This window comes from Phaethon aethereus (genome assembly GCF_964289735.1).
Source record: "Phaethon aethereus genome assembly, chromosome: 1".
Taxonomy (NCBI): domain Eukaryota; kingdom Metazoa; phylum Chordata; class Aves; order Phaethontiformes; family Phaethontidae; genus Phaethon; species Phaethon aethereus.
Window position 1 is genome coordinate 16,013,209 of NC_138575.1, and position 26,279 is coordinate 16,039,487.

At 40.1% G+C, this 26,279-nt stretch overlaps 1 protein-coding gene across 2 annotated transcripts in view; it reads left to right on the plus strand.

Annotated features, from left to right (window-relative positions):
* The window catches only part of PRKAR2B (protein kinase cAMP-dependent type II regulatory subunit beta), a gene marked incomplete at its 3' end in the record, with an annotated part of 92,926 nt that overhangs the window by 16,103 nt on the left and 50,544 nt on the right, over nt 1–26,279 (plus strand). For both annotated transcript variants that reach the window (XM_082001606.1, XM_082001605.1), the window contains exon 2: nt 13,236–13,271. In XM_082001606.1, the coding sequence (XP_081857732.1) occupies nt 13,236–13,271 (36 nt within the window). The remainder of the gene's footprint in view (nt 1–13,235; nt 13,272–26,279) is intronic.

The following is a 26,279-nucleotide window of genomic DNA, read 5'->3' on the forward strand; positions in this document are numbered from 1 at the left end:
ACAGAAGGTGCTGAGGTAAATTGGTATCTGCAGCTTCCTTCAGCCACTTCTCACCTGTCTTGCACAAGTCAATTGGTTCAGGACAGAAAAGACATATCTTATTAACCTGTCCATAAAGTCTTTTCACACTGTGGGATCTCTTTGACCTCTCCATGCTCTTGAGAAATGAGTTATTTGGTCCATAATCAAGGCACAGGTACTGACTCAGTAAGAGGCAACTTGAGAATAAAGACTAGATTTATGAAGGGCCTGAAGTGACAACTTTTGGTATCATTATGCACAAATTTTACCATTGGGGCACAAAAATCTCCACACCAAGTTAGGCATCTGAGCTCTCCATTTATGCTGTATACATGTTCTTTGTAGTCTGGGCTACAATCCTGGCATGTTCAGGGGAAGTTTTGAGTTGTTACTATGGAAGAGAAAAACAGTTTGAGATGAGTGCAGGCCTGGAAAAAGAACCTAAACAAAGGCATTATACCATATATACGCTATGTTATTTGCTGTTGTTTGCATCTTGGCACTGGGACAGTAACATGCAGCAGTATGGGTTCTGTGTTTGATCATGGTCATGCAAATGCTGGCACAGTTGTATCAAGACTGAGTATATGACACAAACTGTGTTGTGTTGCATTTTATGCTGTGAGGTGCAACACGTTCTGCTTGCTTACGTTTGTGAGAAGAGGGGTAGCTGACAATCGGGTGTCAGGTTCCAAAACTGAGAGTTAGCTGTTCAAGGAAGAATTTCAGGGTCAGGATGGTGGTGATCATGGAGGTGAGGTCCATGTTGTGTTTGCCCTTCATTAGCTAGCCATCACGATGCAGTGGGTACAAGGAAGAAAGCTGCCTGGATGCTTGGAAAGTGGTCATCCTTAATTGTCACCATTCTATACCTGCACAGTTCAGGGGAAAATGAGAGCCAGCTGTATGGTTTGGGAGGTGCCATTTTTAAGATCCTCAGTCAATATCCTTCTGGGTAACAGAAACACATTAGATAACGGACTTTGCTTACATAGGTTTCTGCAGCTCTTTTGGCATTGTTGACAAGATGATATGTCTATGTGGTGCTTCTTTGTGTGGTTCTTTATCAATAGGGAGAACAATAATTTGTTTTACTGCAAGTCATGGTAGCTCATTGTTGATGGATTTTTGCCATTATTTGCAGTCCTTCAGTTGGTCTGGCAGGTTTCATGATGTCTTCAGTAGCAACTGCATTGCCGGTGCCATGTCGACAAGCCAGTGTGCAGCTAATTCAAGATTAAGCCTGTGAAGATTTATGGAGTCACTTAGAATCATAGAATCATTAGAGTTGGAAGAGACCTTTAAAAGTTGTCTAGTCCAACCCCCCTGCAGTGCGCAGGGACACCTTCAACAAGATCAGGTTGCTCAGAGCCCCGTTCAACCTGACCTTGGAATGTTGCCAGGGATGGGGCATCTATCACCTCTCTGGGCAACCTGTGCCCATGTTCACCACCCTCATTGTGAAAAATTTGTCCTTTATATCTAGTTTAAATCTACCCTCTTTTAGTTTAAAACCATTACCCCTTGTCCTATCACAACAGGCCCTGCTAAAAAGTTTGTCCCCAGGTTTCTTATAAGCCCCGGAGCCTTCTTCAGGCTGAACAACCCCAACTCTTTCAGCCTGTCCTCAGAGCAGAGGGGTTCCGTCCCTCTGATCATTTTCGTGGCCCCACTCTGGACCTGCTCCAACAGGTCCATGTCTTTCCTGTGCTGAGGGCTCCAGAACTGGACGCAGGACTCCAGGTGGAGTCTCAGCAGAGCAGAGGGGTAGAACCCTCTCCCTTGACCTGCTGGCCACGCTGCTTTTGATGCAGCCCAGGATACGGTTGGCCGCCTGGGGTGCAAGTGGACACTGCTGGCTCCTGTCCAGCTTTTCATCCACCAGTACCCCCAAGTCCTCCTTCTTGCAGGGCTGCTCTCAATCCCTTCATCCCCCAGCCTGTATTGATACTGGGGGTTGCCCCGACCCAGATGCAGGACCTGCTGTCACCAGGGATTCTTTGGTGACCTTCTCTACCACCCTTCCTTGACTCATAAAGCCATTCATGATTGTCAACCCGAATCATGCCTGGGGTCTCTATAGTTAGTGCATCATCAGTAATCTTATGGATGTGGATAGTGGTTTTGACTGTCTGAAAGGGAGGGAGAGGCTTGTGTTACTAAAGGTGAATCTGTATCTCACCTTTTCCCTGGAGTCATGTTTGCATGTTGTCCCGCATGTTTGCAAGGGTAAATGAGAGCAGATACTGCGAGGGTACTGAAGGCCTGTGTTGAAGCAAGTGCAGCTCTAAGCACCGGCTGTGCTTCGTTCACTTGCCCCTGAAAACTGGAAAGGCCAAATGATGAAGGCTGCTTTGGCTAACAGCCTCACAGTAATCCCTGGCAGCTGCTTGCAGTAATTTAGCATTGCATGTATATAGGAAGTGAACAGTGAAATGTTTTTTTTTCCTTTCTCCCCTCTCTCGTTCCTTTGGCTCAGCCTCTCAAATCTCAACACTGGTAGCCCAGTCTTTTATGGTGCTGGTGTTATCCAGGCCTGCAGCCTAAAAGTACTAAGATTTACTAGAAACAGAACAAAATGAGAAAAACAGGAACATCCCAAACCCATTCTTAGAAACTACACTCTGACCTGTGGGACCCGAGCTTTGGGGAAGGTGTCAGCCACCAAGTTAAGTGACTCCAGTGGATGTGTTCCCAGCCGGTGGGAAGATGCTGAGACTTTTTCGTTTTGTTGGTTTTGTTGGCTGCCAGACAATGGACTGTTTGTCTAGTGGTGGGAAGTATGTTATTTGTTGGCTGTTAAACCAGTGAGACATCTGACCAGGAAACGGGTGATATGCTCTGCCTGAGGACTGTATTAGATGTTTCATCAGTCAGCGTGCTGGTGTCAGGAAGCACCATCCTGCCATTGGTGTCATCAGCAAACTTCTTTTACTTGGTAAGAGTGAGGACAGAATAACGCTCAAGTGGTTCTCTTTTTGGTCATGACTTTTCTATTTAGATGCTTATATAAATTTTTGTGGTGTTTTATTGTTTTTTATCCCCCCCCCCGTGCCATTCTTCTCATTATATTCAAGCAATAACATGTGGGGTTTGGGCTTTCTTTTTTTTTTTTTCTTTTAGAGTCACTGTGCTCTCTGATGAGGTATATCTCTCAACCTTACTCTAAAACCAAGTGGGAAAGTATTCTTTGCTTCCTGATCTGAAAGCTAACGAAATTGTCTATTTTAGTTCTGACCAGCTAAGAATGAATTATCAGGAATGCAAGAGAAACTCCTTCGAAGTATGTAATATTCTTAAAATATGCAAACTTTAAAATACACATCAAGTCCAAAGTCTTAAATTTCACCAGGAAGTGAATAAGCAGGCAATGAAGATTGCAGATCGTACGTATTCATATACTTCTTCAAGGTACTTTGTAGGACAGGTTTCTGCCAAGGTAGTCTTAGGAAGCAGGCAGAGACTTTATATAAAATCTTAACTTGGAAGTTTTAATGGTGTTTGCCCATGTAGGATTTATTGTCATAACCTAACGGAAAAGTGACAAAAACATGAATAATAGTAGGAAAGCCTGCATCTTAAAAGGTTTGAGGCTTTGGGTTAAACACGGGTAGTATGAATGTGTACGGGAGAAAGCAGTTAAGTTCACAGTTGTTCAACTGTATAAAATAGATGAGATAATTATAAACTCCACACAAAGGTGTACTCCTTTAGAGGAGAATACTGACAGCCATGACATCTTCTCCAACCCACCACCATCAGCAAGATTGCAACATTATTCCTTTGTAAAAAATGTAACTTGCAGGTACTGTCAAGAGACAAAAAACGTAGGCCAAAACTTTGTAAAAAAAGAGAGCCTAAAGCGCAGTTGTGTAATAGTTAAGGGAAGCTATTGGCTACCAGGAATTCAGGAGAACAGGTCACTCGTGTAAAATCTTGGGCGGTCTAGTTTGCAGTCTGACAGAACTGTTGCTTCAAGGACAGGTGCAAATTATTCTTCATCTTAGGAGATGGTGATCCTGAAGCCTGATGGCATATAAAATGTCAATTTGATAGTTTTACAGATGAGCAGCACCACCCAACTGATTTGGGCATTGCTGGTAGAGCTTCGGCAGAATGACCACTTTTTCTCCCATTCTGACAAGGACATGCATACATTAGTAAATACGCTTCAGGCAGCAGAATTAGAAAGCAGAAAAGAACATGAAATTGGATCTAAACGCCTACGCTGCAGTGTTAGAAAGCAAATAACCATAATATTCTTAAAATAGCTTATGAAATTTCAAGTGGAAAGAAGCCATTTACAGATGGTAAGAAGATAAAAGCATTACTGACATTTTGTGTCAGATGGGGTTTAGTAGCAGTTGTAAACTATGCTATGGCGCTAGCAGAATATTCCTTGGAGATGGTAATAAATTCCTTAGCAGAGAGGGATGTTACTGCAGGTGATGTTGATGTACAATGATCATGTTAAAAAAGGCAAACCAAAAGACCCCAGCCCACTCTGCTAGACATAAATAGGCAGTTTGGTAAATTGTACAAAACAGAGGGTGACCTATAGGTGGTGACCAGGCTAGAGTTGCATTCCAGGTCTTGGGTTTTGTCTCTGTGGGAAGGCTTGGGTCTTCATAGCCTGGGGCATGTCCTGGGAAGACTGACCTCCCTCATACATTTATTCCATTGGTATTTTTAGGCTTAATTTCATACGCCCCTTTTGCTTTAGAAAGATATTGTCTCTGGTGGGTATAAATCTTCTTGTATACACAGCGTTAGTTTTCATTGTATGTACTGAGTAACCTGGGACTGAGGGCTGCAAGCGCTCCGGGCCGGAGCTTCTGCACAGGTACACGTCTTTGGCTTGTGCCTAGACAAATGCTAGCACAAATTGACTTATTGCACCCTCTGGTATAACTGAGCATTAGAAATATTGCTGTGAATGATTTTTTAAAAATATTTTTTTGTTTTCTTATCTAGATGTCTGATTACTTTTAATGAAGTAGTGACTGAGTGTACTGGTTGCAAGCAGTGATGAGGATGAATTTGTAAGGGGAAATGTGCTACGTGTAGCATGCGGCACTGTGTAACAATGCATATTTCAGAGAGAAGAATTCAATACAGCAATGTCTTCACTTAATACTTTTATGTTCTAACATGGACATTAATCTGAAAGAAGTGTTAGGTTTAAAAATAAAAAAAAGCCCAAATCTCAAACGAGCTGCTTGGGTGGATATAGTATGCTCTCCAAGAGCAGCATTTCATTCCCATTAATGGGCTGTGACAGCCCATTTCACTGTGTTGGGTCATTGGTCTAACACATCAGACAGGCATTTCATCTTTATTTTCAGTGTTAGTAATTACGTGCAGCATCAATTATTCATAAGAGCTGAAATCTCTTAACTGAAAAAGTGGGAAAGATTTCTTTGCCTGTCTTTCAAGGTTTGTGTTATGACAGGTTAAATAACCAGCCAACTTGTGGCATAATGACTGGCTGTATGTACATGTCAAAACATGACCATGAAAGTGTGCTGCTCCATAGTAGCATTTTAAAAACAAACATTTAACATCAACACTAATTATAACCTGCAAATAATGTAAAAATCCTGAAATAATATATTAGATTCTCTTGTTTATTAAATGTTTTCAGGGACTCCATTTATAACGTTGTTTTCTTGATACCATAGTTATGCATTTAAATGGATACACAGAGTTTTCATCTTGCACAAAGCAAAACCCAAGGTATTTATCCACATATTTAATTCATGTTCTTGTGTGGCAGCACCTTAATAATCAATGAATTGATTTGCCAAAAATTTTACTGAGCTTTTTTGATGCAAGTTACCAAGTGAAGCCCTTGAGTTTTGAAGAAATTATTTGTGGCTTGTTACTGTGTAGTTTGTCAGAGAGAGGTGAGGTAGGAGAGTTTGCTGTTTGATTTTCGTTTGAAGTAGCGACTCCTGTGTATCACCTGGGAGATGTATGTTTCATTCCACATACTAACATGTGAAGAAGAGTCGCTTTCTTCCATGCTGTTTTTGGCAGCCTTTTATTTTTTAAGATAGTTTATGTGTTTGTAAGAATAAAATAAATTGCTGTGATTCTTCATCTGAGCTTCCTTTGAAGGTGATCCTAGGAGATCACAGAATTCTGTGCAGCCTTCGGAAGTGCACACAGTGTTGGGTTTGGAAAGGGGCAATCCTAGCGTACTAGCACATAATTCTGGAAATATGAACTCAAGAGCTGGAGCACAAGGCACTTATCCAGTGTAGTTTCAAATTATTGTGGCTACAAGGCTTTCCCAGCTTTCTTGAGAAACTATTCTACAGTGCTATGGAACTCATTTTCCAGACTGAAAAATTGAAAGAAGTAATCTGTACAGCCAACAAAAATCTCAAAATTTGGTTTTGACTAACTGCGTTTTAGGACTACAACCTCTTGTAAATTTAGCTTAGCTTGTTGCATATTATAAAAATGGGGATAACAGGATATTCTGGTTTCTGTATATTTTTATTCTTTTACAGATGTGTTGATGTCTTCAGAGATAGGAATAATGTTTATATTTGTTGTGGTACAGACAGCTTTAAAATGCATATATAAAATTTTCAATTAAAAAAAAAAATTAGGGCATCCCATCTGGTATAGCTATTTTCTCTCACCAATATCTACTTATCTTGCAGCAGCCACATTACTCTCACTTTTTTTCCCAGGAGCACATAGATGCTATCGCTGTAGCATCGTTTCTTCCTCATCCTGGGCTTCTCAGTCTCTGTCTATGGGACTCCTTGAAAGCATGCATTTACTTCATGTTGCACTGCCTGCGTTCTGCCTGTGTATATGAATGCATGCATATGTATGCATTCTGTCTCCTTGGGTACGTAGCAGCTATGACTCCGGAGGGAGCACACTCCTCCTTATGAGCACGTACTTGCCGTGCCTTCCAGCAACGCAGCCTTCTTTGGATGGAGCCAGATCCTTCTGCGTGCAGATCCTGCCCTTTGAGGAGCTGTGGATTTTACTCCCCAAGGAAAATCAGTGTTTTGGAGTGGACTTCAGATTCTCCTGAGATGTTAAGGTTTGTTTATTGGGAAATCTGGCAGCAGTGTTGCTTCTAACCTTTCAGCTTCTTTGGCTGAGTGTTAATTACAGTGTGCACCTGTGTGGCTGTGATTTACTTTTTCTCCTTGTGTAAAGGTCCAGCCTATGTGCTGTTCTTGATTTTTTTTTTTTTTTTCCTAATAAAAAACCATCTTTTGAGACTGACTTATTTGGTGAGGGAAACAATAAAATATATCTTACATATTTCATCATTAAAATATTACTGTTGCTGCTAAATTTCCAGAAATTGAAACACACTTACTTAGAAAGCTATGATCTTGCTAACTACTGTAGTGCCAGGGCTGTTTGTTTGTCTTCCAAATAATAGTTGCGTATTCCCTGGGCTCATCCCCTCTCCTCATTCCTCACAGTCATCACAACCTTTCACAGAGAAAAGACAAGAACTGTTCTCCATAGACCTGACAACTCCCTCCTTTGTCAGAGTCATTTCACAGAATCACTAACGTTGAAAACAACCTTCAAGATCATCAAGTCCAACCATTAATCCAGCACCACCATATCCCCTAAACCATGTCCTGAAGTGCCACATCCACACGTTTTTTGAACACTTCCAGAGATGGCGACTCCACCACCTCCCTGGGCAGCCTGTTCCAATGCCTGACCACCCTCTCGGTGAAAAAATTTTTCCTAATATCCAATCTAATCCTCCCCTGGCGCAACTTGAGGCCATTTCCTCTTGTCCTATCACTAGTTACTTGGGAGAAGAGACCAACACCCACCTCACCACAACCCCCTTTCAGGTAGTTGTAGAGAGCGATAAGGTCTCCCCTCAGCCTCCTTTTCTCTAGACTAAACAACCCCAGTTCCCTCAGCCACTCCTCATAAGACTTGTGCTCCAGACCCCTCACCAGCTTCGTTGCCCTTCTCTGGACACGCTCTAGCACCTCAACATCCTTCTTGTAGTGAGGGGCCCAAAACTGAACACAGGATTCAAGGTGCGGCCTCACCAGTGCCGAGTACAGGGGCACGATCACTTCCCTACTCCTGCTGGCCACACTATTCCTGATACAGGCCAGGACGCTGTTGGCCTTCTTGGCCACCTGGACACACTGCTGGCTCATGTTCAGCCGCTGTCAACCAGCACCCCCAGGTCCCTTTCTGCCAGGCAGCTCTCCAGCCACTCCTCCCCAAGCCTGTAGCGTTGCACGGGGTTGTTGTGGCCGAAGTGCAGGACCTGGGACTTGGCCTTATTAAACCTCATACAACTGACCTCTGCCCATCGTTTGTTTTTTTTAAGGGTGTTTAGCCCTTTGCCCTATGAAGAAATTACAGTGGCTAATTGAAAGTGGGGCTTGTGGAAAGTGTTCTAATTTTTACTAATACTGACGATTAATCACTGCCCTCAGAGCAGGTGTTTTGGCTTTGTGTGTTTTGCTCTAAAAGAGCATTGCCTTGAGTTGCCATAAATGTGGCCTGAGCAGTCTCCTGATGGCCTGCATCCAGCGGAGCGGCTGCAGGGAGCTGGGTGTGCTCGCCCTGGCTTGGGCACACGTGGTGTCCCCTTGTGCTCTGCAGCATGGCCGAGGGTTGTGTATTTGCCTGGTCTGCAGACCTGCAGACAGGTCTGGTTGTCAGAGAGTGCTGGAGCATGTCCTTAGCAGCCCTGGGTAAGCAGAACCTCTTGTTAAACCCCAGGCTGACAATCCCTGACTTCTTGGAAAGGCTGCATGTCTAATGTCTGCGATGTGTTTAGCTTCTTATTCCAGGTGACATTAATGGCACGAGAATCTCTGACAGTTTCTGAGCAAACTTGACTTTGAGCACTTAAATTGGGAGTCTGCAAAAAGGGACAGCTCAAGCTTTCAGAACAAGTTAACCGTGTGGAGGATGCGCAGCTAGGGATCCTTTCTTAGCATTACCTTCTTAGTCTTGGTGCTCTGCAAACAACCCCATAGACCCCCATTTCCTTCTCTACTTACAAAATTACACTGTTTTTATGGTCTGTTCTGCAGAGCTGTTGTGATGACTGCTTAATGCTCATAAAGAACAAACAGAGGTAAAGTGCAGTGGGGAAAGCAGTTGAGTGATGGAAAAATTTTTTTGTGTGCTTCATGTAGTTTGATGTTGTTTTTACAGCGTATATATTGTTGGTGAATAGATATATTAAACCACTTCAGCCTCTTTTGATAATTTATTGATTATTTCTGTTTATTTACTTGATCTGTATTTACAAAAGTCCAGTTTTGAAAATATTTTGGCCAGTCATCGGAGCAAGGATTTGCAAACATGAATTTCGGTTATCAGCAGATAACATCTTGGATGGTGGAATTCTCTCTTATGCAGTGCTAACAACAAAACAATGGTAGTATGTCACATAAGGATCGACAACTTGCACAGTTTCAAATGATAATTTAATCAAACCTTTGTCAGGATGCAGACCCGTGTCATTTATCTTTCCTGCCTTTATTAATTTTCCCCTATGTAAGTTTGTAATAGATTTTGTTTGAGACAAACTAGAACATGAAGAGTCATGTTTAATATTGGAGTGACACCATGCGCTTAAACAAGATCCTCTGTGCACAGCAGTACATTACTCAGTTGTGGTGCAGTGCTCTCTGACTGTAAAAAAAGATCAAATGTCACTGGACACGTTCTGAATTTATCTGCATGCCAGTTTACCCTTTATTGTTAAAAATCCCTGGATTTTGCAATGACGAGGTTTTGCAATCCATGTTTTTTGTTCCTTTCACAAGTCGGTGGCAGGGGCGTGTGTAGCTGTAAGTTATTGCAAGCGGGTTTTTTTCTAGCAGGTTATTTTATTGAAGCATTTTGAGCTACCAGCCCTCAGCACAATGTCACTATGGCCTTCAAGATAAAGTATATTTTTGCCGTAGAGTTAACTTTGCTAGCCACTTAATTGCCTTAAGCCCATTCCCTTCCTGAGTTTACCCTCACTGGAAGCTTGTGGTGCTGTGAACTGGGGTGTGTCAGCAGTGTCACAAGTGGGGTGTTGTCAGGAATGGGGTAGCCCTCTGACAAGGTTGCCTGGGTTTCTCATGGTAGGGAGCAGTCCTCGGGCAGCCCACAGAGCCCAACAGCCCGCTCCTTTCTGCTGTGCCTGCAGGCAGGCACCGAAAGTCCTGGGAAGTTGCTTGCAGACGTGGCGGGCAGGAGAGTGGCGAGCAGGGGTGCTGGGGAGCGGCAGCAGAGTGGGAAGCACAATATCTAAGCACCGCTTCTTGTGCGTGCGTGTAGCTCGGGCTTGAACCCACAGCTGTTAAGCGCAATGTCCCTGTGGCCTGTGAGTGGGACTTCAGAGCTGCTCTCGAAGTTAAACCTGGATGCCAACACCATCCCTTGGCGTGGTACTCTCTGGGTGCCACTTTCACTTGAGCCTTGTGAATCGGGACAATCGTCTCAGTCCAGACCTGAGAGTCAGCTATGCCAGAACTCAGTGAGTAGAGTGGCTAAAATAAGATACCCAGGGCAGACGATAAGCACAGGCAGAGCAAGTAGTGCTTCTTCCCTGGAAATCTCTGTGCTGCTGCTGATGCTCTGTGCCTCCAGGAGTGTTTAATATCCCTCCTTGAATATTTCTGCCATCGATTTGTCCATTTGTTTCTGAGCCAAGACTTTAACCTCCCAACATGTTTGAAAGATAATTTAATATTTTTTTTAATGGCTTCAGCAAAATGCTTCCTAGGCTTTCTTTTGCCCATCTTACTATGCTTATCCTGCCAGCCATCGTAGTGACCTGGCTGACCATGTATCTACTTTGTAGTGAAAATACCAGCTAAATTTCTGTAGGGCTGATGATTCTCTGAGACGTTCTTATAAGCTAACTCTTCATCTTTCCAGGCAACAAAAGTATATTGCTATTTGATACAAGAGAAATAGAGAGTTGTTCAGCTTGCTCCATAACAGGACTGTGGGTGCTGCTTCTAAATCTTCCAGTAACACATTTGGATGACCTTCACAAAATCCCAGTCTGGGAAGGAAGGCTTTGCCTGGTTGCTGCTCAACCACTGATTATTCACATGAGCTCAAAAATAGTTGCTTATCAAGATTCTGACATTCTTGATATTTTTTTTAATTTTTTTTCTAACGGTGAATAATTTGTAAAATTTAGTGTAAAATAAATTAAGCTCCCTGCCCCTGAATAAAAGAGTAAATTTAGAAGTATGTAGTGGTAAGTAGCTGTGAAAAGACTTGTCTCTTTGACAGTCCTAGTAACTTGTTTCAAAGAGAAGTAGCCTCCAGATTACTTTAGTTTTGTGTTAGATGTTCTTTTTTTAATGTTGTATTATTTTTTTGTGTTGGTAAAATGTCCTGAGGTAGTTGTCTAGAGAAGTCTTCCTATCTACAGATGATGTACAGAACTCGCAGCCAAAGCCAAATACCCTCCCTGAGTTTGGGGAAAGCTTTTGAATGGGAGCAGGGCACTATTTTATGCTTTCTTGTTAGAAATATGTCAGATTCCAAAAAAATTTTTTTTTTTTTTGTATGAGCACTTCTGCTGAGAACTGCTGCTAATTTACATGCTGGAGGTAACAGCTCAGACATCTGATGGTGACAGTCATGACTAATGTCCTGAAATGAATTTGGCCTGTAAGTGTAGTGACAAAATGAACAATCTTGACGAACGAAACAGCCCCCTCTATTACAAAACAGTAATTGCATAAAATATGGTGACTGCTCTAATAAATATTGTGTCTTGTCTTTTTATTAAAAAAAATATTGTTGGGTGGAATTAGAATTCACTTCAGAAAATATCTTTACTGGTTATGTTACTCTCTTGTTTACTTAAATATATGTTTGGGGTTTGTGATAGCTTGTTCCCCAGATGTTCCCTTGGTCGTGACTAGCACTCTGAACTGCTGTCGTCGGGTTTCCCTGTGTATTTCTTGCCACTTGGACCTGTCAATACTGTTTGTGCTTGCACAAACCATCTGCAACCGTGGTTCAGAAACTGTAGCTTTTTTCTGTTTTTTTAATTCCCCCCAAGGAATAAAAAGTCAATTTGCATCTCAAGCTGTTACTGTCTCTCCTGTTTTCTCAGGAAATTTTTTTCTCTTTATCTTGGCTTAGATGTTCAAGAAATGATGCATAACTCCCATGTAAAATTAAGTGGGATTAAATAAAAAAGTTCAATAGTTCTCATTTTTCCATTCCATGTAAACATTAAGAGCAATTTTTAAGGTTGAATATTAATAGGCCCTGTAAGGGCATACATTTTTAATGTAGCTGCTGCCCACGTTTGAAATTAGGTCATTCAGATTTTCTGCTTACTGTTTATAACAGCAGTTCATGTATCACATGAAAGTGGAGTTCAAGACCAGTGTTTTACACTAATTAGAAGCAGACTGAAGGTTGTATTCGGAAGGCAAAACATAAAACTTTATTTCTTTATCTATTTACCCATTTAATCTCTAGTAGCTCTTGAAGACGCTGGTAAACCTGGAAATGAAATAGAGGCAAAACTGTGTGCTTTAAGATGTATTTTGCGATCTCTTCCAGTTGGAAACAAGATAGGAGTCTGATTCCAAATGTTTGCAGCGGACAGCTGGAGATGTGCCAGGGTGGCACTACAAAACAGCCGTTTGCACTGCAAAACTGGGGTTTGGATAGGGGTTGGCATTGTTACTGGCTTACCCAAGGAGTTTTAAAGGTTAGTCAAAGCAAAAGTTGATCTTTCAGATGGGATTGCAAATTAGGCTTTTCCTCTACAGGAATATCTTTGGTACCAGATTTCTAGTAGGTATATTTTGTAAAAGTAAAATTCATTTTTTTACATCTTTTTTTAATCTGTGCTTGCTTCATTGTTTGCAAGATGCCAATTTCTGTGCTCTCAATAAATAGCGGGAATGCAGATCTAAATGTTTCACAGCCAGTCATGACCAGCAATAAGTAACAGTAACTCTTAGGAAGCTGAAAATGGTCTTGAAAGCTTACTGGTTATTATCTACCATATCTCTTGCAAAGCTTCTTAAAAGTTTAAGTGTGTGAAGTTAACATGGGTTTCTATAAAGATACAAAAATAATGGTTAACAGATTTTTTTTTTGTAGTTGTGGCACTCTGAATGAAGTATAACATTGTTATGTTTAAAGTGTGTTAGACTATTATAAAAAGAATCTAATTGAATTGTTGTGTTTTCTTTTAGCTCCAGTGATAAACCGATTCACCAGACGAGCATCTGGTAAGTAGGATAAAGTTGCGTGTTTCATTGGTCTACATAATAGTTGAAACATAATGCTGATGGTGAGTGTCATGTAAAACATAATATGACATTAGTCAGATTTCTTTAAAGATGACTGATTTAGGTTAACCTCAAATTTGTTATCTGGCTTACTGAAAAATGCAGCCAAGATTTCAGGTCACAGAACTTGCATGAAGCTTTCTTGCTGCTGTAGAATTTACGAAAAACCTAAGTTTTTCCTTTAAAGAAAATAATTTTAGTCTGACCAGAACTGAACTTTGAAAGCATGAACTGAACGAAATCTGATGTAGGGTTGTCTTGCTTACTTCATAGAGAGCCTGAAACAGCAATTTGGTGAGCATCTATACAGGAGAAAATGTACAACCGTGCTAGAAATCTCCTTGTGTTTTTCAAAACCGAGCTGGTTTGGTTTGCTGTGCAGAGCTGGCAGATCGGGTCCTAGCAGCAGCATTGCCGTGGTGGTGGCGTGTTGTGCGCCTGCCCAGCTTGGAGCCCGTTTGTGTATTCTTCAAGTTAACTTGGTTTCGTGACGGCTCGGAGGACTATTTACCTTACTCCATTACGTGTAACAGATCTCTCCAAATTATGTATCATTAAAAATGAATATTCTTGGTCTCTCCTTATTGTTCTGCTCTATCATAGCCTTTAGGCTTCACTTTTGAGGGCTTTTCCTCCTGAATCATGAGGCCCAGAACCTAAGTCGTCTTTGTTTGAAATACTGTGAATCTGAAAGGGGGGTGTAAAAGACACCACTAAATGTAATGAGACCCATGACTGACTCATAAGAGTCAGCAGAGCAGGAGATGTGAGCTGTTCATAGTCATCTCAGTGTGCTAAGTTTAAAATCTAACTATAAAACGCTTTCTGTTTTCAACTGCAGATAATTTTTAGTAAATGTAGTAAAGTTTGTGTTCCATGATGCAGTATGTCTATCCAGACTTCTAATTTTGCTAGTTACCACCTCAGTCAGATAGTTCCTTGTCAATATAAAAATATTAGTGGAGATCCTCAGGGTTACTAAGGAACTATATAGAAAAATGGAGGTTTGCATTTGCAGGATTGGTGCATAGCATGTAGCACAAAGTAAGAAAATGTAATGAATTCCAAATATTCTCATGTTTTAAGTACTGATAATACTTCTTGAGGCACTGTAGCATGCAATGAAAGGAATGATTCGTTAACTAGCACTCAGTGAGCAGGGCTTTATGTAAATTATGTTGCGTGTTTAAGGAAGGCTCTACTGTGACTGATTGATAGCTGACTTTAATGAATGCAGTCCTTATAACAAATGTGTAATAAGCTTTTGCATTTCAGTGGGAGAGTTTGATTGTTTGAAAAGCTAATACTTGCTCAGGGAAAAAAACCAGTTATTTTTAATGTTTTTAGTGTCTTTTTAAAGGAACATGTTAGAAGCCTGAAATTTTTGCACAATTATTGGGGAAATAATTTCTATGGGCAATTAGTATTTCATGTGGTTTTGTCTTGTTGTGGAGAGATAAAATAGAGTTACCTTATTCAGAATAATGAGTCAAGCTGTATGGTGTGGTCCAGATGTAAATAATGTGAATACACTTCGGGCTGGAACAAGGTAATGCTGCAGTCTAGTAAATGTACTATTTTATTAAGTTTCTGGCAGCTTTAATAGTAAAAATTATTTTTCAAACAAGAAAGCCCAGGGAAGGTGATAGTTCATACTTTTCTTCTTAAATACTAAATGACTACTGGAGAGGTACAGTACATTTAAGAAACCAGACTGTGCTGATAATACAGAAATTTTACAGATATGTTTGCAGTCCTAACCGTATCTTTAGATACTTTTTGTTTTTTAATTGAATAGTTGTTTGGATACTTTAAGGTAGTCAAGATACTTTGCAAGTGGAAAAACCAGATAGTAGCTGTTTTTTTATGCTTGGTAGCTTAATAGCATTGTGTAATCAAAGTTGATTCTCTTGTTTAGGAAATGAGAGGCTGACCAAATGATGCATAGGGTTTTTCTCAAGTATGGATTTATCTTAATTTTAGGCTATTTGGCTAAGAGGTATTTTAAAAATTTGAGATATGCGAGATTGTTGGTTGTTGCAGAGTTGATTGTTGGATTGTTGCAGAGTTTGCTGCAACACGTGGCTTCAAGTTGCATCTGATGTAGTGATACTGCAGACTGATTCAAAGAGAGCGTTTAGAGTCCCTGCTTCTGTCAAGCCTCTGCCCATAGGTTGTCTCTACTTCCCGTGCATAGACCCAGGAGTTGTGCTGCCTGAGGGTGCATTGATTTAAAGAAAGTAGAAATACAAGAGGTTTTGTTGTGCTCATTTTCTTTGGGTCTTCAACTGACCTATCCTGTGGCTCCAAATAAATACATCTGAAAGAAGGGTAGTAGTGGCTGCCTTTAGTCAGTGGTGGGATGGAGAAAGAGCTGAACTACTGTCATCAGTCGGGGCAAAACATCCAATGATATCTGCAGCAAAGGCTCCTAGACTGTTCTGCTAAAACCTGCTTTTTGAGCTCTTGCAATGATAAGCAGGGAGAAGCCAGGAGATGACACACATTTCTTCACAAAGAACAATAATTCTCTACAGTGAATTATCTTGGTTTTGACGTTTCTGTTATTCTTTGGATAATGCCTAGTATTTTACTTGGTGGCATAAGACATAGTTATTTTTCCTGAGCTAGGAATTAAGCAGCCGGAGTTTAATTGCTGAAGCACCTGCTGAAAACAATATAGTAAGGCATTTATTATTTAACAGCTGTTCCTGTTAACATGTTGTGAATGTATTAATGTACTGTCATTGATATGCAGAGGATAAAGGCATAATTAAGCTAGGTTCAATTAATTGTTCTTGAATTTAAATTCCTAAAATTAATTGAGCTACCTAATTTAGTATCTCTTCTGTGTGTTTATGCATACATGTGTATATATGCAATGTGGGCTCTCTACAGTAAATACACATATACCATAGTGCTGATGGCATAGCTATTACAGGCTAGTTAATAATGCACTCCATTGTTCTAGGCTATGCACGAAGCATAAAAGATATCATAGTCTTAAGTAGAGGAGTTTATCAAGAAGAGATTAAAAATACTTTACAGAGCTAGAATGAACAATGAGACAGCTGCAAGTAGTTAATCCTGAATTTTTCACCAGAATCTGGTGGGACTGAGATGAAGAGAAAGGAGAAACTGTTGAGACAATCAAGAGACTTGGGTGGGAAGAAAGGGGGGCATGGAGGTAGAAGCAGCATGAAGTGGAAGAGAAAGCTGTGAGTATGTTCATGAGGTGAAGAATGAGTGGAAGATTCATCAACAAGCTGAGGTAGCCAAGAGGTGCGGTTTCTGAATATAGACAGATACTTTCTTGCTATGGATGAGATTAGTTTTCATCCATCTAAGTATGAGATACCTAGGGATGGAAAGCTAATGTGGTTCTGTATGTTAGCAGAAGCATCAAGTTCCTGCTTTTCAGCATCTTGATGGGTAGATAAACAAGTAAATTATCTCATTAAATACTGGCAGGAGTTTAGAATAATGCAACAAAACCAGCAAGGGTTTGCTACGGAATGAGCTTAAATTTATGCTTGATATATACCATTTACAGAGACTGTTTATACCCATTTACTAGTATTATACACAAATGTATAAGATCATCATAACTAAGAAGTAGATAGCAATCTATAAAGTTACTTCAGTTATGTGTCTGCTTAAGCTTCTGAAAGAGTGAAGAGAACCTAACTGAGGTTGCTGTGAGTTAGCCTTCTTAAGCTAAGAAGAACTGGTAGATAGGCTCAAGGGCATCTGTGGGGCATCTGCTATTACCAACAGAGATAACTTCCTCATTCCTCTCCCCCAAACAATATCTAACTTCAAAATACCATTTCCATCCTGTGGAAAGAAAGTAAATGAAGTTTTAAACATTGTTTTCTCAACCAAATGGGAAAGAGAAGTAGCTTTATTTATTTGCCGGCTTCTCTGCAAAGCTCTAAACAAAAATAATTTAAACATAGTCAACAGGAAGAGTATATCAGCACTGAACCTCTAGGGAGAAACTGGCTTCGGTATACCTGGAATAAACTTGCAATCAAGGTGATACCTTGGAAAGAACAGAAGGAAGCAGAGAAGGCAAAAACTTTCAGGCTTCTTCACCACAGATGCCAGTAAGAACCTCTCCAAAGCAAAGAGAGAAACATAAGTAAATTGATGCTTAGATTACATACCTACTGCCTCAGCCATCAACCTAAGAGAGAGAGAGAGAATCTCACGTGACACTAGAGGAGATCTCAGTGCAACAAATGTTATTCTTTTTTCTTTTTTTACTTCAAAACATTTTTTTTAATTTGCAGCTGTTGAAATTGGGAATATTTTTGCCTTTACACACACTGCTAAGAACTGCCACTTTTAGGTACATGGCTGTTTCGCTGAAGAGCAAAGGCTGAGAAAGAAGGAAGCGGGTTTTTATGCCCTGTGAAAAGGATGTGTTTAATTCATTTAGCAGGTACTCAAACTAAAAATAGCATTTTATGTACACTTACGTGCCGTAGCAATTTCTGATAAAGATGGGGCTCTGTTTGGTGGCCTGTCTCTTCCCCCTTCCTTTTTAAAGAAGTACAGAAGTTTCTCTAAGAAACTCATTTTACTTAACTCTATGAATTTTAAACTTAGAAAACATCAACAGTTTAGAGAGAAAGGAGGAGATGCAATGTTACCGTTATTCTTAATTGCTTGAGATGCCCAAAAGCCATGATGCATTGGTAGAGAAGTCATTTTAGTTCACTTCTGCTCAAACCTTGCAATTATATAAGTATTTTCCACGAAGAATTTTTGCAGGTTGGAAATGTTTTCTGTTAAATTCATTTGGCAGGAAACACTTAATAGGAAACCTATGACATTTTCAGTTGTTTTTAGAATTTACAGGAATAAGTAAATCTTTTAGTTGAAACACACTGATTAATTTCTAAGCCCCTCAAGCTAGTTGTTTTTATTAAAATACTGCATACACACAGTGAAATACTTTGCAAACAAGTTAGGGAGTACTTTATAGCATCCTTATGTATAATGATGACATCAGTGGTGGGTTGCCTGTCAGACCTCCAAGCCCTGTGACTGCACAGCTGGGAGCAGAACAGTGCCACCGCATCACAGACTGGGCACACGCATGCGCACAGGGTCACACACGGGTCACATTACAGGGCCATCCCTGTGGCGTGACTGGCCTGTGGCCCTTTCTGCCCGAGTTGGCTGGGCCCTCGTCACGCGGCTCTGGAGATGGGTGTTCTCTGCTCTCCCCGCCTGACGCACAGGGCTCACGCCTCTGCCTGGCATATGATAGATGCCTGTGTTTTGGCACACATTCAGATAGGAGGAGGGAGGTTCTGTGCAGCCCTCATGAAAAGGAAAAATCTGGGAGCAGGTTTGCCAGAACAATTTATCTATTCTTCATCTCATTCTTCATCTTTGTGTAACCTGCCATTAGGAAGAAAGGGATGAGACAAAAGTTCTGGGCTTCATTATTCTGAACAGATGTGTGGACTGTGGGTTAGTCATGCCGACAATAGCATTTACATATATCACTGCTAGTTTTCGGTTTAATGATTTCTACGGAAAATGTGACAACCTATTTAAGAAACACTGAGGAATTTTACTGAATTTAGACCATGGGAGTCCTGTTAGTGAAGGAATAGCTAACTGCTTTCTGAAATTACAAGTATGGAAGAACTTAGGTGATATTACATTCAGTTGTTAAATATAAACGAGTATTTGGGAAGAGCAAATTGATACTGTTAGCCAAGAATAGTACACGACCCTAGGAACAATATTTGATTCGTAATTTCAATCTGCTTGAATTCTACTGAGGTTTTCTTAGAGATTGGCACCTGCTTTCCTATGGCATGTTAAAAATTGTCAGAGAAAGGCAGCTAATTGAAATGAAGTGCTATTCCCTTTTATACAGTCAGGCAGAAGCTTGAGTTGTACCAAAAATAATGGTGAGGAATGAAGTAACTGTAAACTCCCCTTTGAAATGCTCAGGTAGGAGGCAATGTGGTTGTAGAAGCATATCAAGTCATAGTGACAGAAGGAAGAAGAATAAGGTACTTTATTCAAGAACCAGTAATTCCAGTGTAGTTCTTCAAGCAGAGTTACTGGTTCTGCTTGGTCTGAGTGATGAACAACCTCCAAACTGAATTCAAGTGATGTTGGGTTCATCTTTGTTCTTTGTGACATGCATGTAGTCAATCCGTAATTTAAAATGCCCAATCCTTCAGTTTTTTTAAAATAAACAGGGATGTAGTCAGATGACGTACAGTAGTATCTAATACAAAAACCCAGTTCAACACTATGGCCGCCATTGTAGTGGTGAGGAAAACCAGAAGAAAAAGTGCTGTCAGAACTTTAGGGTGTTACCTACATTGCATGACAGAGCACAGTAAAGAAAGCACCTAAGCTTATGGTAGCACATCAGTATGGCAAGTTGTGGCTTCTGGAGGTCACAGGAGCAGAATATATTACCGAAGTTCAGCCTGCTCAGGGGATTGTTGGACTGCGCTGACTTCCACAGGGCTACAGTTGTATGTGAGCGCAGATGTGTACCCTGCATCATCGTGTGAGCGGACGTGCCCTTCATTTACTACCTGCTCCGCTTGCAGGGCAGCCATTGATTCTGTTTCATGCAGCTTTCCTATGTAACTGTGCCTCTTCCACCATATTTTGTAATAGCAGCTGCCTCAGTCGCTAATTGCTGAGATCATACTTCCTTCTTTGTTTTGTGATTTTGCACAAATGCGCTGTATAGCCTATACTCTCCAGTCCTTACAGAGAATATTGTCTTTCCTTGTCGTGGTCTCTCTTATAGTTACCATCACTGTAATACTTAGATGCTTCATGAACCTTGAGGAATTTCCCAACACCCGTTTCCATGAGCGAACGAGGAGTATCCAGAGCTTACAGGAAGCTATATGGAGCATTGATGTTCAAGTCAGTATGTGTATGACTAATTTTGCCTGCATCAGAAATTGAATGCCCTACATGAGATCCCTGTTTTCTTTCCGTGAAGTGCTTAGCATCATAACTCCTACAGAGTATAGCTGTGATTGTATGCGCACAGTAGTTTAAAGATCAGGTGATTATATCTCTTTGCCCTGTGGTATGTCTACACTCTGTTTTTTCCTGTGTGCCATAGTGAAACTTGCAGCTCATATTCCATCTGCCTTTGCAGGGTTATCCCATAGCCAATGTCACAGGGAGAAATGAGCCAGAGAGTTTTCCCAAGAGTAGCTTCTGATATCAGGAGCCACAGGAGCTGGTTGGACTTGTGTCTGGACTGAGCTTAGGCTGCTGTATAACAATATGGGCATGGTGCACTGAGCTGTAGGCACCTTGTAGCCATAGTCAGGCAGAATTCTGTGCTTCAGTCTGGTCCTCGTCCTCCTGAAAGCACAGGTATAACTCTTGAGAATGAAGAACTGATTTTGGTGGCTTGTCCTACAACACTTTTGGGTCTGTGGGAAGTTAGTGATAGCAGCTGTTTCCCACCCAATCCATAATAAAGTGATGCAGCTTCCTTCCTTTAGTTTCTCTTGTGTAGATTATTTGCTATGCACGTCACAAGTTTCTGCTACAAACGAGACAGTCACAGAAACAAGAGTTTAATTTGCTCTGTCTAGTCTCCTTTTATATATTCTGGGAATTTGAGAAAAGTTTCCTGTAGAAAAATGATGTATTAACATAAGCATACCTAAGCCTAGAGAACATTCACATTTGCTTCCCACTGTTTTTGTTCTGAATGTCTAATAAAAAACATCATGACGTTAAACTTGGAGTACTTGTTCCTGACCTGTTGTTACCTTGAGATTTGTTGCTTTTGATGCAGATCTGAAGGAGAGCTTGTGTGCTCAGAAGCTTGTCTGCCTCCTTCCTGGTTCAGATGATTTAGCTGTTCTAGTGACAGATTCTGCCCATGAAACTTTCTTCTCTAGATTGCATTGCATCTATACCCTAACTATTCCATACTACAGTGTATAGTTGGACAGTAGTAGTCTTATTCAAAAGACAACAAAATTTAGGCTATCTGTGCATTACTTCTGGAACTTTTAAAGTGGTTCACTTTCAACATCCATTTATTCCTTTATTAAACCTCCAAAATCTGAAACGTAGATTCTAGTAGGTTGGATCAAAGTGTTTCCTTGTATAGATCATCAGCAGGGGTTGAATAAGAATTTTTCAGAGCCCTTTTATGGAGCAGAGTTACAGAAATAGGCTAACTGTTGCAAATTAAAGTCATGCCAGATTTTAGATATGGCTATGCTTAAGCTGTTTTGTCGTAACCCTTTAGCACTAAGCTTGATAAAAGAAGAGAGTTAGTAGATGCATACTATAAGGCGGAGTGTGAGGTGGTGGAGGGGAGGAAAGAAGGCAAGAGAAGGGAGGGGCGATGGTAAAAAGAAATACGTTAAGTCTTGTGCTGTGCTATAGGTTGCTATAGAGAGAGCTATCAATATTTGTCCCAAGGAGGTGGCAGGCAAGGAAGGTGATAAACAAATAGTGATTGGCCTAATTTTTACACATAGAAATATTTAGGCTACACTTTGGGGAAAACTTTCTAACTAAATACTTAGTGAAGCAATAGACTAAACTGCTCAGGAATATTGTGTTATCTCAGAAGTTTTAAAGAAAGGTAAGATGTTTTTCTGCAGGAATAGAGGTGTAATTCATACCGCAGCAGTGTATAGGGATGATTTAGATGATTTCTTGAGGTTTCATCTGTATTTCTGTGTTTGTTTAGATGTCCTTGCAAGCACATATTTCTAGACTGCATTTTACAGGCTGACTAAAATGTACAGAGCAATGATTTTTAAATTGTGCAATTCAGTGAAGCTAGATAGCAACCTTTTTAGAAAATAGGAGAGTTATGGATGTGTTTGGAGTCCACAAATTACTGCATACACCCCTTTTTATGGGAAATTGTAATTTCTCCTGCTATTTTAATATTCCCTTTGGAAAGTATTCTGCATGTAGTTCTGTATCAATAAAATTAATCACCATAGTTTTTTCAGCTATTGAGCTGATCTTGTTTCAGATATATGAAATAGAAACCGGAGGCTGGTGTTGAAACACGAATCAAATTCGTCTTAATGGGCTATTGCCCAGTCAGTTTGATGAAGAGCTTAGATGTCCCAGCAAGGTATGGAGCTGTTAGACTGACTGACCAATTCCTTTAAACGCATTTTATGTACGTAACTAGTAAATAATATGGGTATGGGAAAGTGCCACAGTAGAGCTTGTGTCTATATGCTAAGCCCTCCCCTCAGCCAGCAGTGTGGCCTCATCCATACTATGGTTTGGGAACAGTCCTATTTGGGACTGTGCCAGGGACCGTGCCAGACCTGGCTCCTCCTGCTTTCTCAGGTACTCAGGTTGTTCTGCTTGAGACTAGATAGGGTTTTATCTAAGGAGCTGATTTTTTTTTCCTCTTTATTTTACACAGACCAGTATTTGACACCCTCATACTTGGAATGCTTTAACGTATCTAATATTTCTTTCATGACCAACAAAAGCATTATAGACAAAGAGGAGATCATCTTCTTGCTATGTAACTTAATAGTAGTGAATAATTCCAGAGAAAACAGGTTTTTGAGACAAAACAGACTTTCTATCAAAATAAATATAGCAATGAGGCCAAATGTTCATATTAATAATAATAAATATGGCTGTTATTTATTTGCAAGCACTAGTTTGCACATGTCAATTACTATTAAATAAATGTACTGAGATTTCTGAATGGATGCTCTGAGATTGCAGTGAGTGCTGTGAACCAGTTTATATAAAACACAAGTTATTCTCTCTTGTATTTTCATTTATCTTCATTTTATAGCCAGGTTTTTCAGATTAATAGTTCCTCTCTTGGCTCCAGTTAACACTTCATACACAATGAATTTTTCCTGTGTCTGACAACTTGTAAGTCATACCGTATTTTCTGTTTTAACCTGCTTCCAATTCATTCACCATTGATAATCTCAGCAATCCCATTAACACACCAGAATCTAAACATGATCAGAGAAGCTAATAATCTTCTGATGCTTTTATCAGGATGCACATAACTCATGATTTTGAAAGAAAAAAAATAATTGCTTTTTTTAATGAGTATGCACATTACTGAAATAAGTAGGAAGGATTAAAAACATACTTTTTGGAGCAAATGTATATTGATAGTCATTATGTAATAATTCCAATTTTTCTCCTCTAAAATATTTCAGTATCCATGTCTATGATAAGCTCAACTTTGGTTGCTGTGCTATTTTGTTCTTCAGCATTTGTATTTAGATTAGAGAGATATGCTTCCTCCACTAGAGTTGATAGAACATGAATCTGTAGGCTGTAGTATCTCCTTACCAGTTTTCCAAAACAATTCCATTCCATCTGTGATTTCATGTGGTTTGACTTTTGTGCTATAGAAGATTTTTTTCTGGAGAATGAGATGAATAGGACAAGGCATGTTTTACATAGCAAGTTCTTCAAAGTGGAATACCAGTATTTTTGGAACATTTTTCTTAGCAATTTTTCTTGTAGAACACCGTAACACAAACGGGTTGTCCTTTTGACCTTCAAGTTTGGCTTAATATTTGGTAAGTACTGCTTCCTTTAAATACTGTGGAGTCAAAGAAATGGGAAAATCAAATATTTAAATACCTTTGTTAAATACTGTGGTGTTTAAAACACCAGATGCCAGTTTATGCACATTGTATAAAATGAAAAGCAACCTGATGTTTTGCTCCATGTCAGTTCCATATGTTTTGTAGGAAGCACAATGTCTTGAGCTGTGGGGTGTACTTCTCAGTTGTTTAAACAAAATGTCCTTTGTCAAAGCACAAGCCCAAGGCTTTCTCGCCATCAAACGCTCCCCATTTCCTGCACCCACCCCGCTGCTGCCACACAATCTTGTTCCACAGCATCTTTGTTTCATGTGTCTTTATCCTGTATCTCTCAGATCTGCTTCTCCAACATCGTGTTTGGAGGATGTGGACAAGTTTAAAGCATGGGAGGAGGAAATATAGATTAATGGATAAAGATAGCATCTCTGAAATCAGTATTTGTTTTCTTGTCAATGGGTCCTACAAGTGCCCTGAAAGCCATTTGTACTTCTGTGTTGGACATCCATATAAGCGTACCAGCCAAGTAGATTGGTACATCCCAGTAATAGTTTTGTTGCTAACTTGGAACCATATTTGCTTTCTTAAAAGGGGCACTGCCTAGTGTTAATAGTTTCAGATCTTGCTTTCTACTCTAGATACAGAGGTGAAAAGTCTTCTCTCTTGAAAACTCGTTGGAGATGTAATTTTTAAATCTAGTGTGTATGTATGCTCTTTGAAATGGGGTTACTTAGTACTGTGCTAGGCAAGTCACTATTGCTATCATACTGTTATTATATACAGTCTTTTAACACTTGCGCATCCTAGCTCATCACTCTTTGTGCATTAGATTTATTTGGTCTACTATTGTATACAGAAGCTAATGGAAATGGTTGTGTGACCATTGCATACAAACAGTTGGGACAGGGCAAAGCATGAATAACTAGCTTTTGTACTGTGCATAGTTATGGTTTTGTAGCATGAAATGACAGTGGAGCGTTGCAAGGCATATTGCAGTAAGTGACTGAAGACGTCCTTTTTACTCCCATTTGTCCCACTTGATTATTAGCTTACTATTAAGGAATCTCCTTAATAGATTTTTGAACTCGGGATCTCTTCCTCTGGTTCAATCTTACATTGACTGTGTAAGTCAGGAAGAGTCCTGCTCCCTGCCATGGTGCTTGATCACATGGGAAATGGAGAAGAATCTGGCCATTGTATAGCAGCGGTGTTCATGTTTTTAAGCTAGTGATATAGATCGGTAACAAGAAGGTGAATAATTCCTGTTCTTCTTCTGATCACTATTTTGTGTGAAAGTGAGAAAGACTGTTTTCTGGTGTCTTTACAATTATTGTGAAGAACTATTATGAGCATGCCAGAATCCACTCATGAAGAAAATTGTATGTATGTATGTATTACCTAGTTAGAATAGGTAACAGAACTTGATCAGAAAATAAAGAAAAATGAACTTGTCAGAGAAATAAATTTTAGATGGAAATGTTAAAGCCTTGCTTACTTTTCATGTTAAATGTCAGGCTGCATGGGAGCACTAACTCTTTCCCCTCTCCATACTCAAGGAAATAATGAAAATGTGGAGATTCAGTTTCAAATAAACAGTCACACAAGAGGGACCCTCATCAGCCTAATCTCAAAGGTTCAGTCAGCCTCTGTCTGAAACCATTTTTCATGCTAAACATCAGCTACACACTGCAAAGAAAATGGGAACTTATACTCTTAAAATCCCTGTGCATGCAGTGTAGTAAGTGACAAGTGCATCTTTTAAGGCACAAATTCAATGCCTACTTGATCTTTACTGCTATCACAGTCTGTGTTTTGGAAATAGAGCTTTAGAGTGGAGCAGTACTGTAGCAGAAGTGTGCTCTGTGAGTTGGGGACTTAAAACAATGAAAGGGGGGAGTCCTAAACAAGAATTATTTTCGGCTCACTCATATTCTTGCCAGTGAGCAAGAGGAAGAGGCATCTTTCTTTCTTTTTTTCCTGCTAATGTTGGCTTTTGACACCTAGTCTGGGTGGGTCTAGAGCAGACTTCATGTATTCTTTTATTCCTTTTTTTTTTTTTTGTGTCTATCCCATCATAGTACTATACTTCGGTATAGTGCAAAGATAGTCATGAAGGACACAATTGTTTCAGACGTTTTCTTTACTGAGATGATAGACACTAATCTTATTTTTGCTTTAAAAGAACCACCCAATTTATGTTAGCCATTTGGGAATAAATTCCTGGGGAATGTCAGCCATCACCAGTTTGGGTTTTAGGCTCAAATAGGTTCAAAGAATCATCCATCAGCAGACAAAAATGTGTATGTGTGTATTTATATAAAACGTGGCAAAAATGGCTCCCTGTATAAGGCTT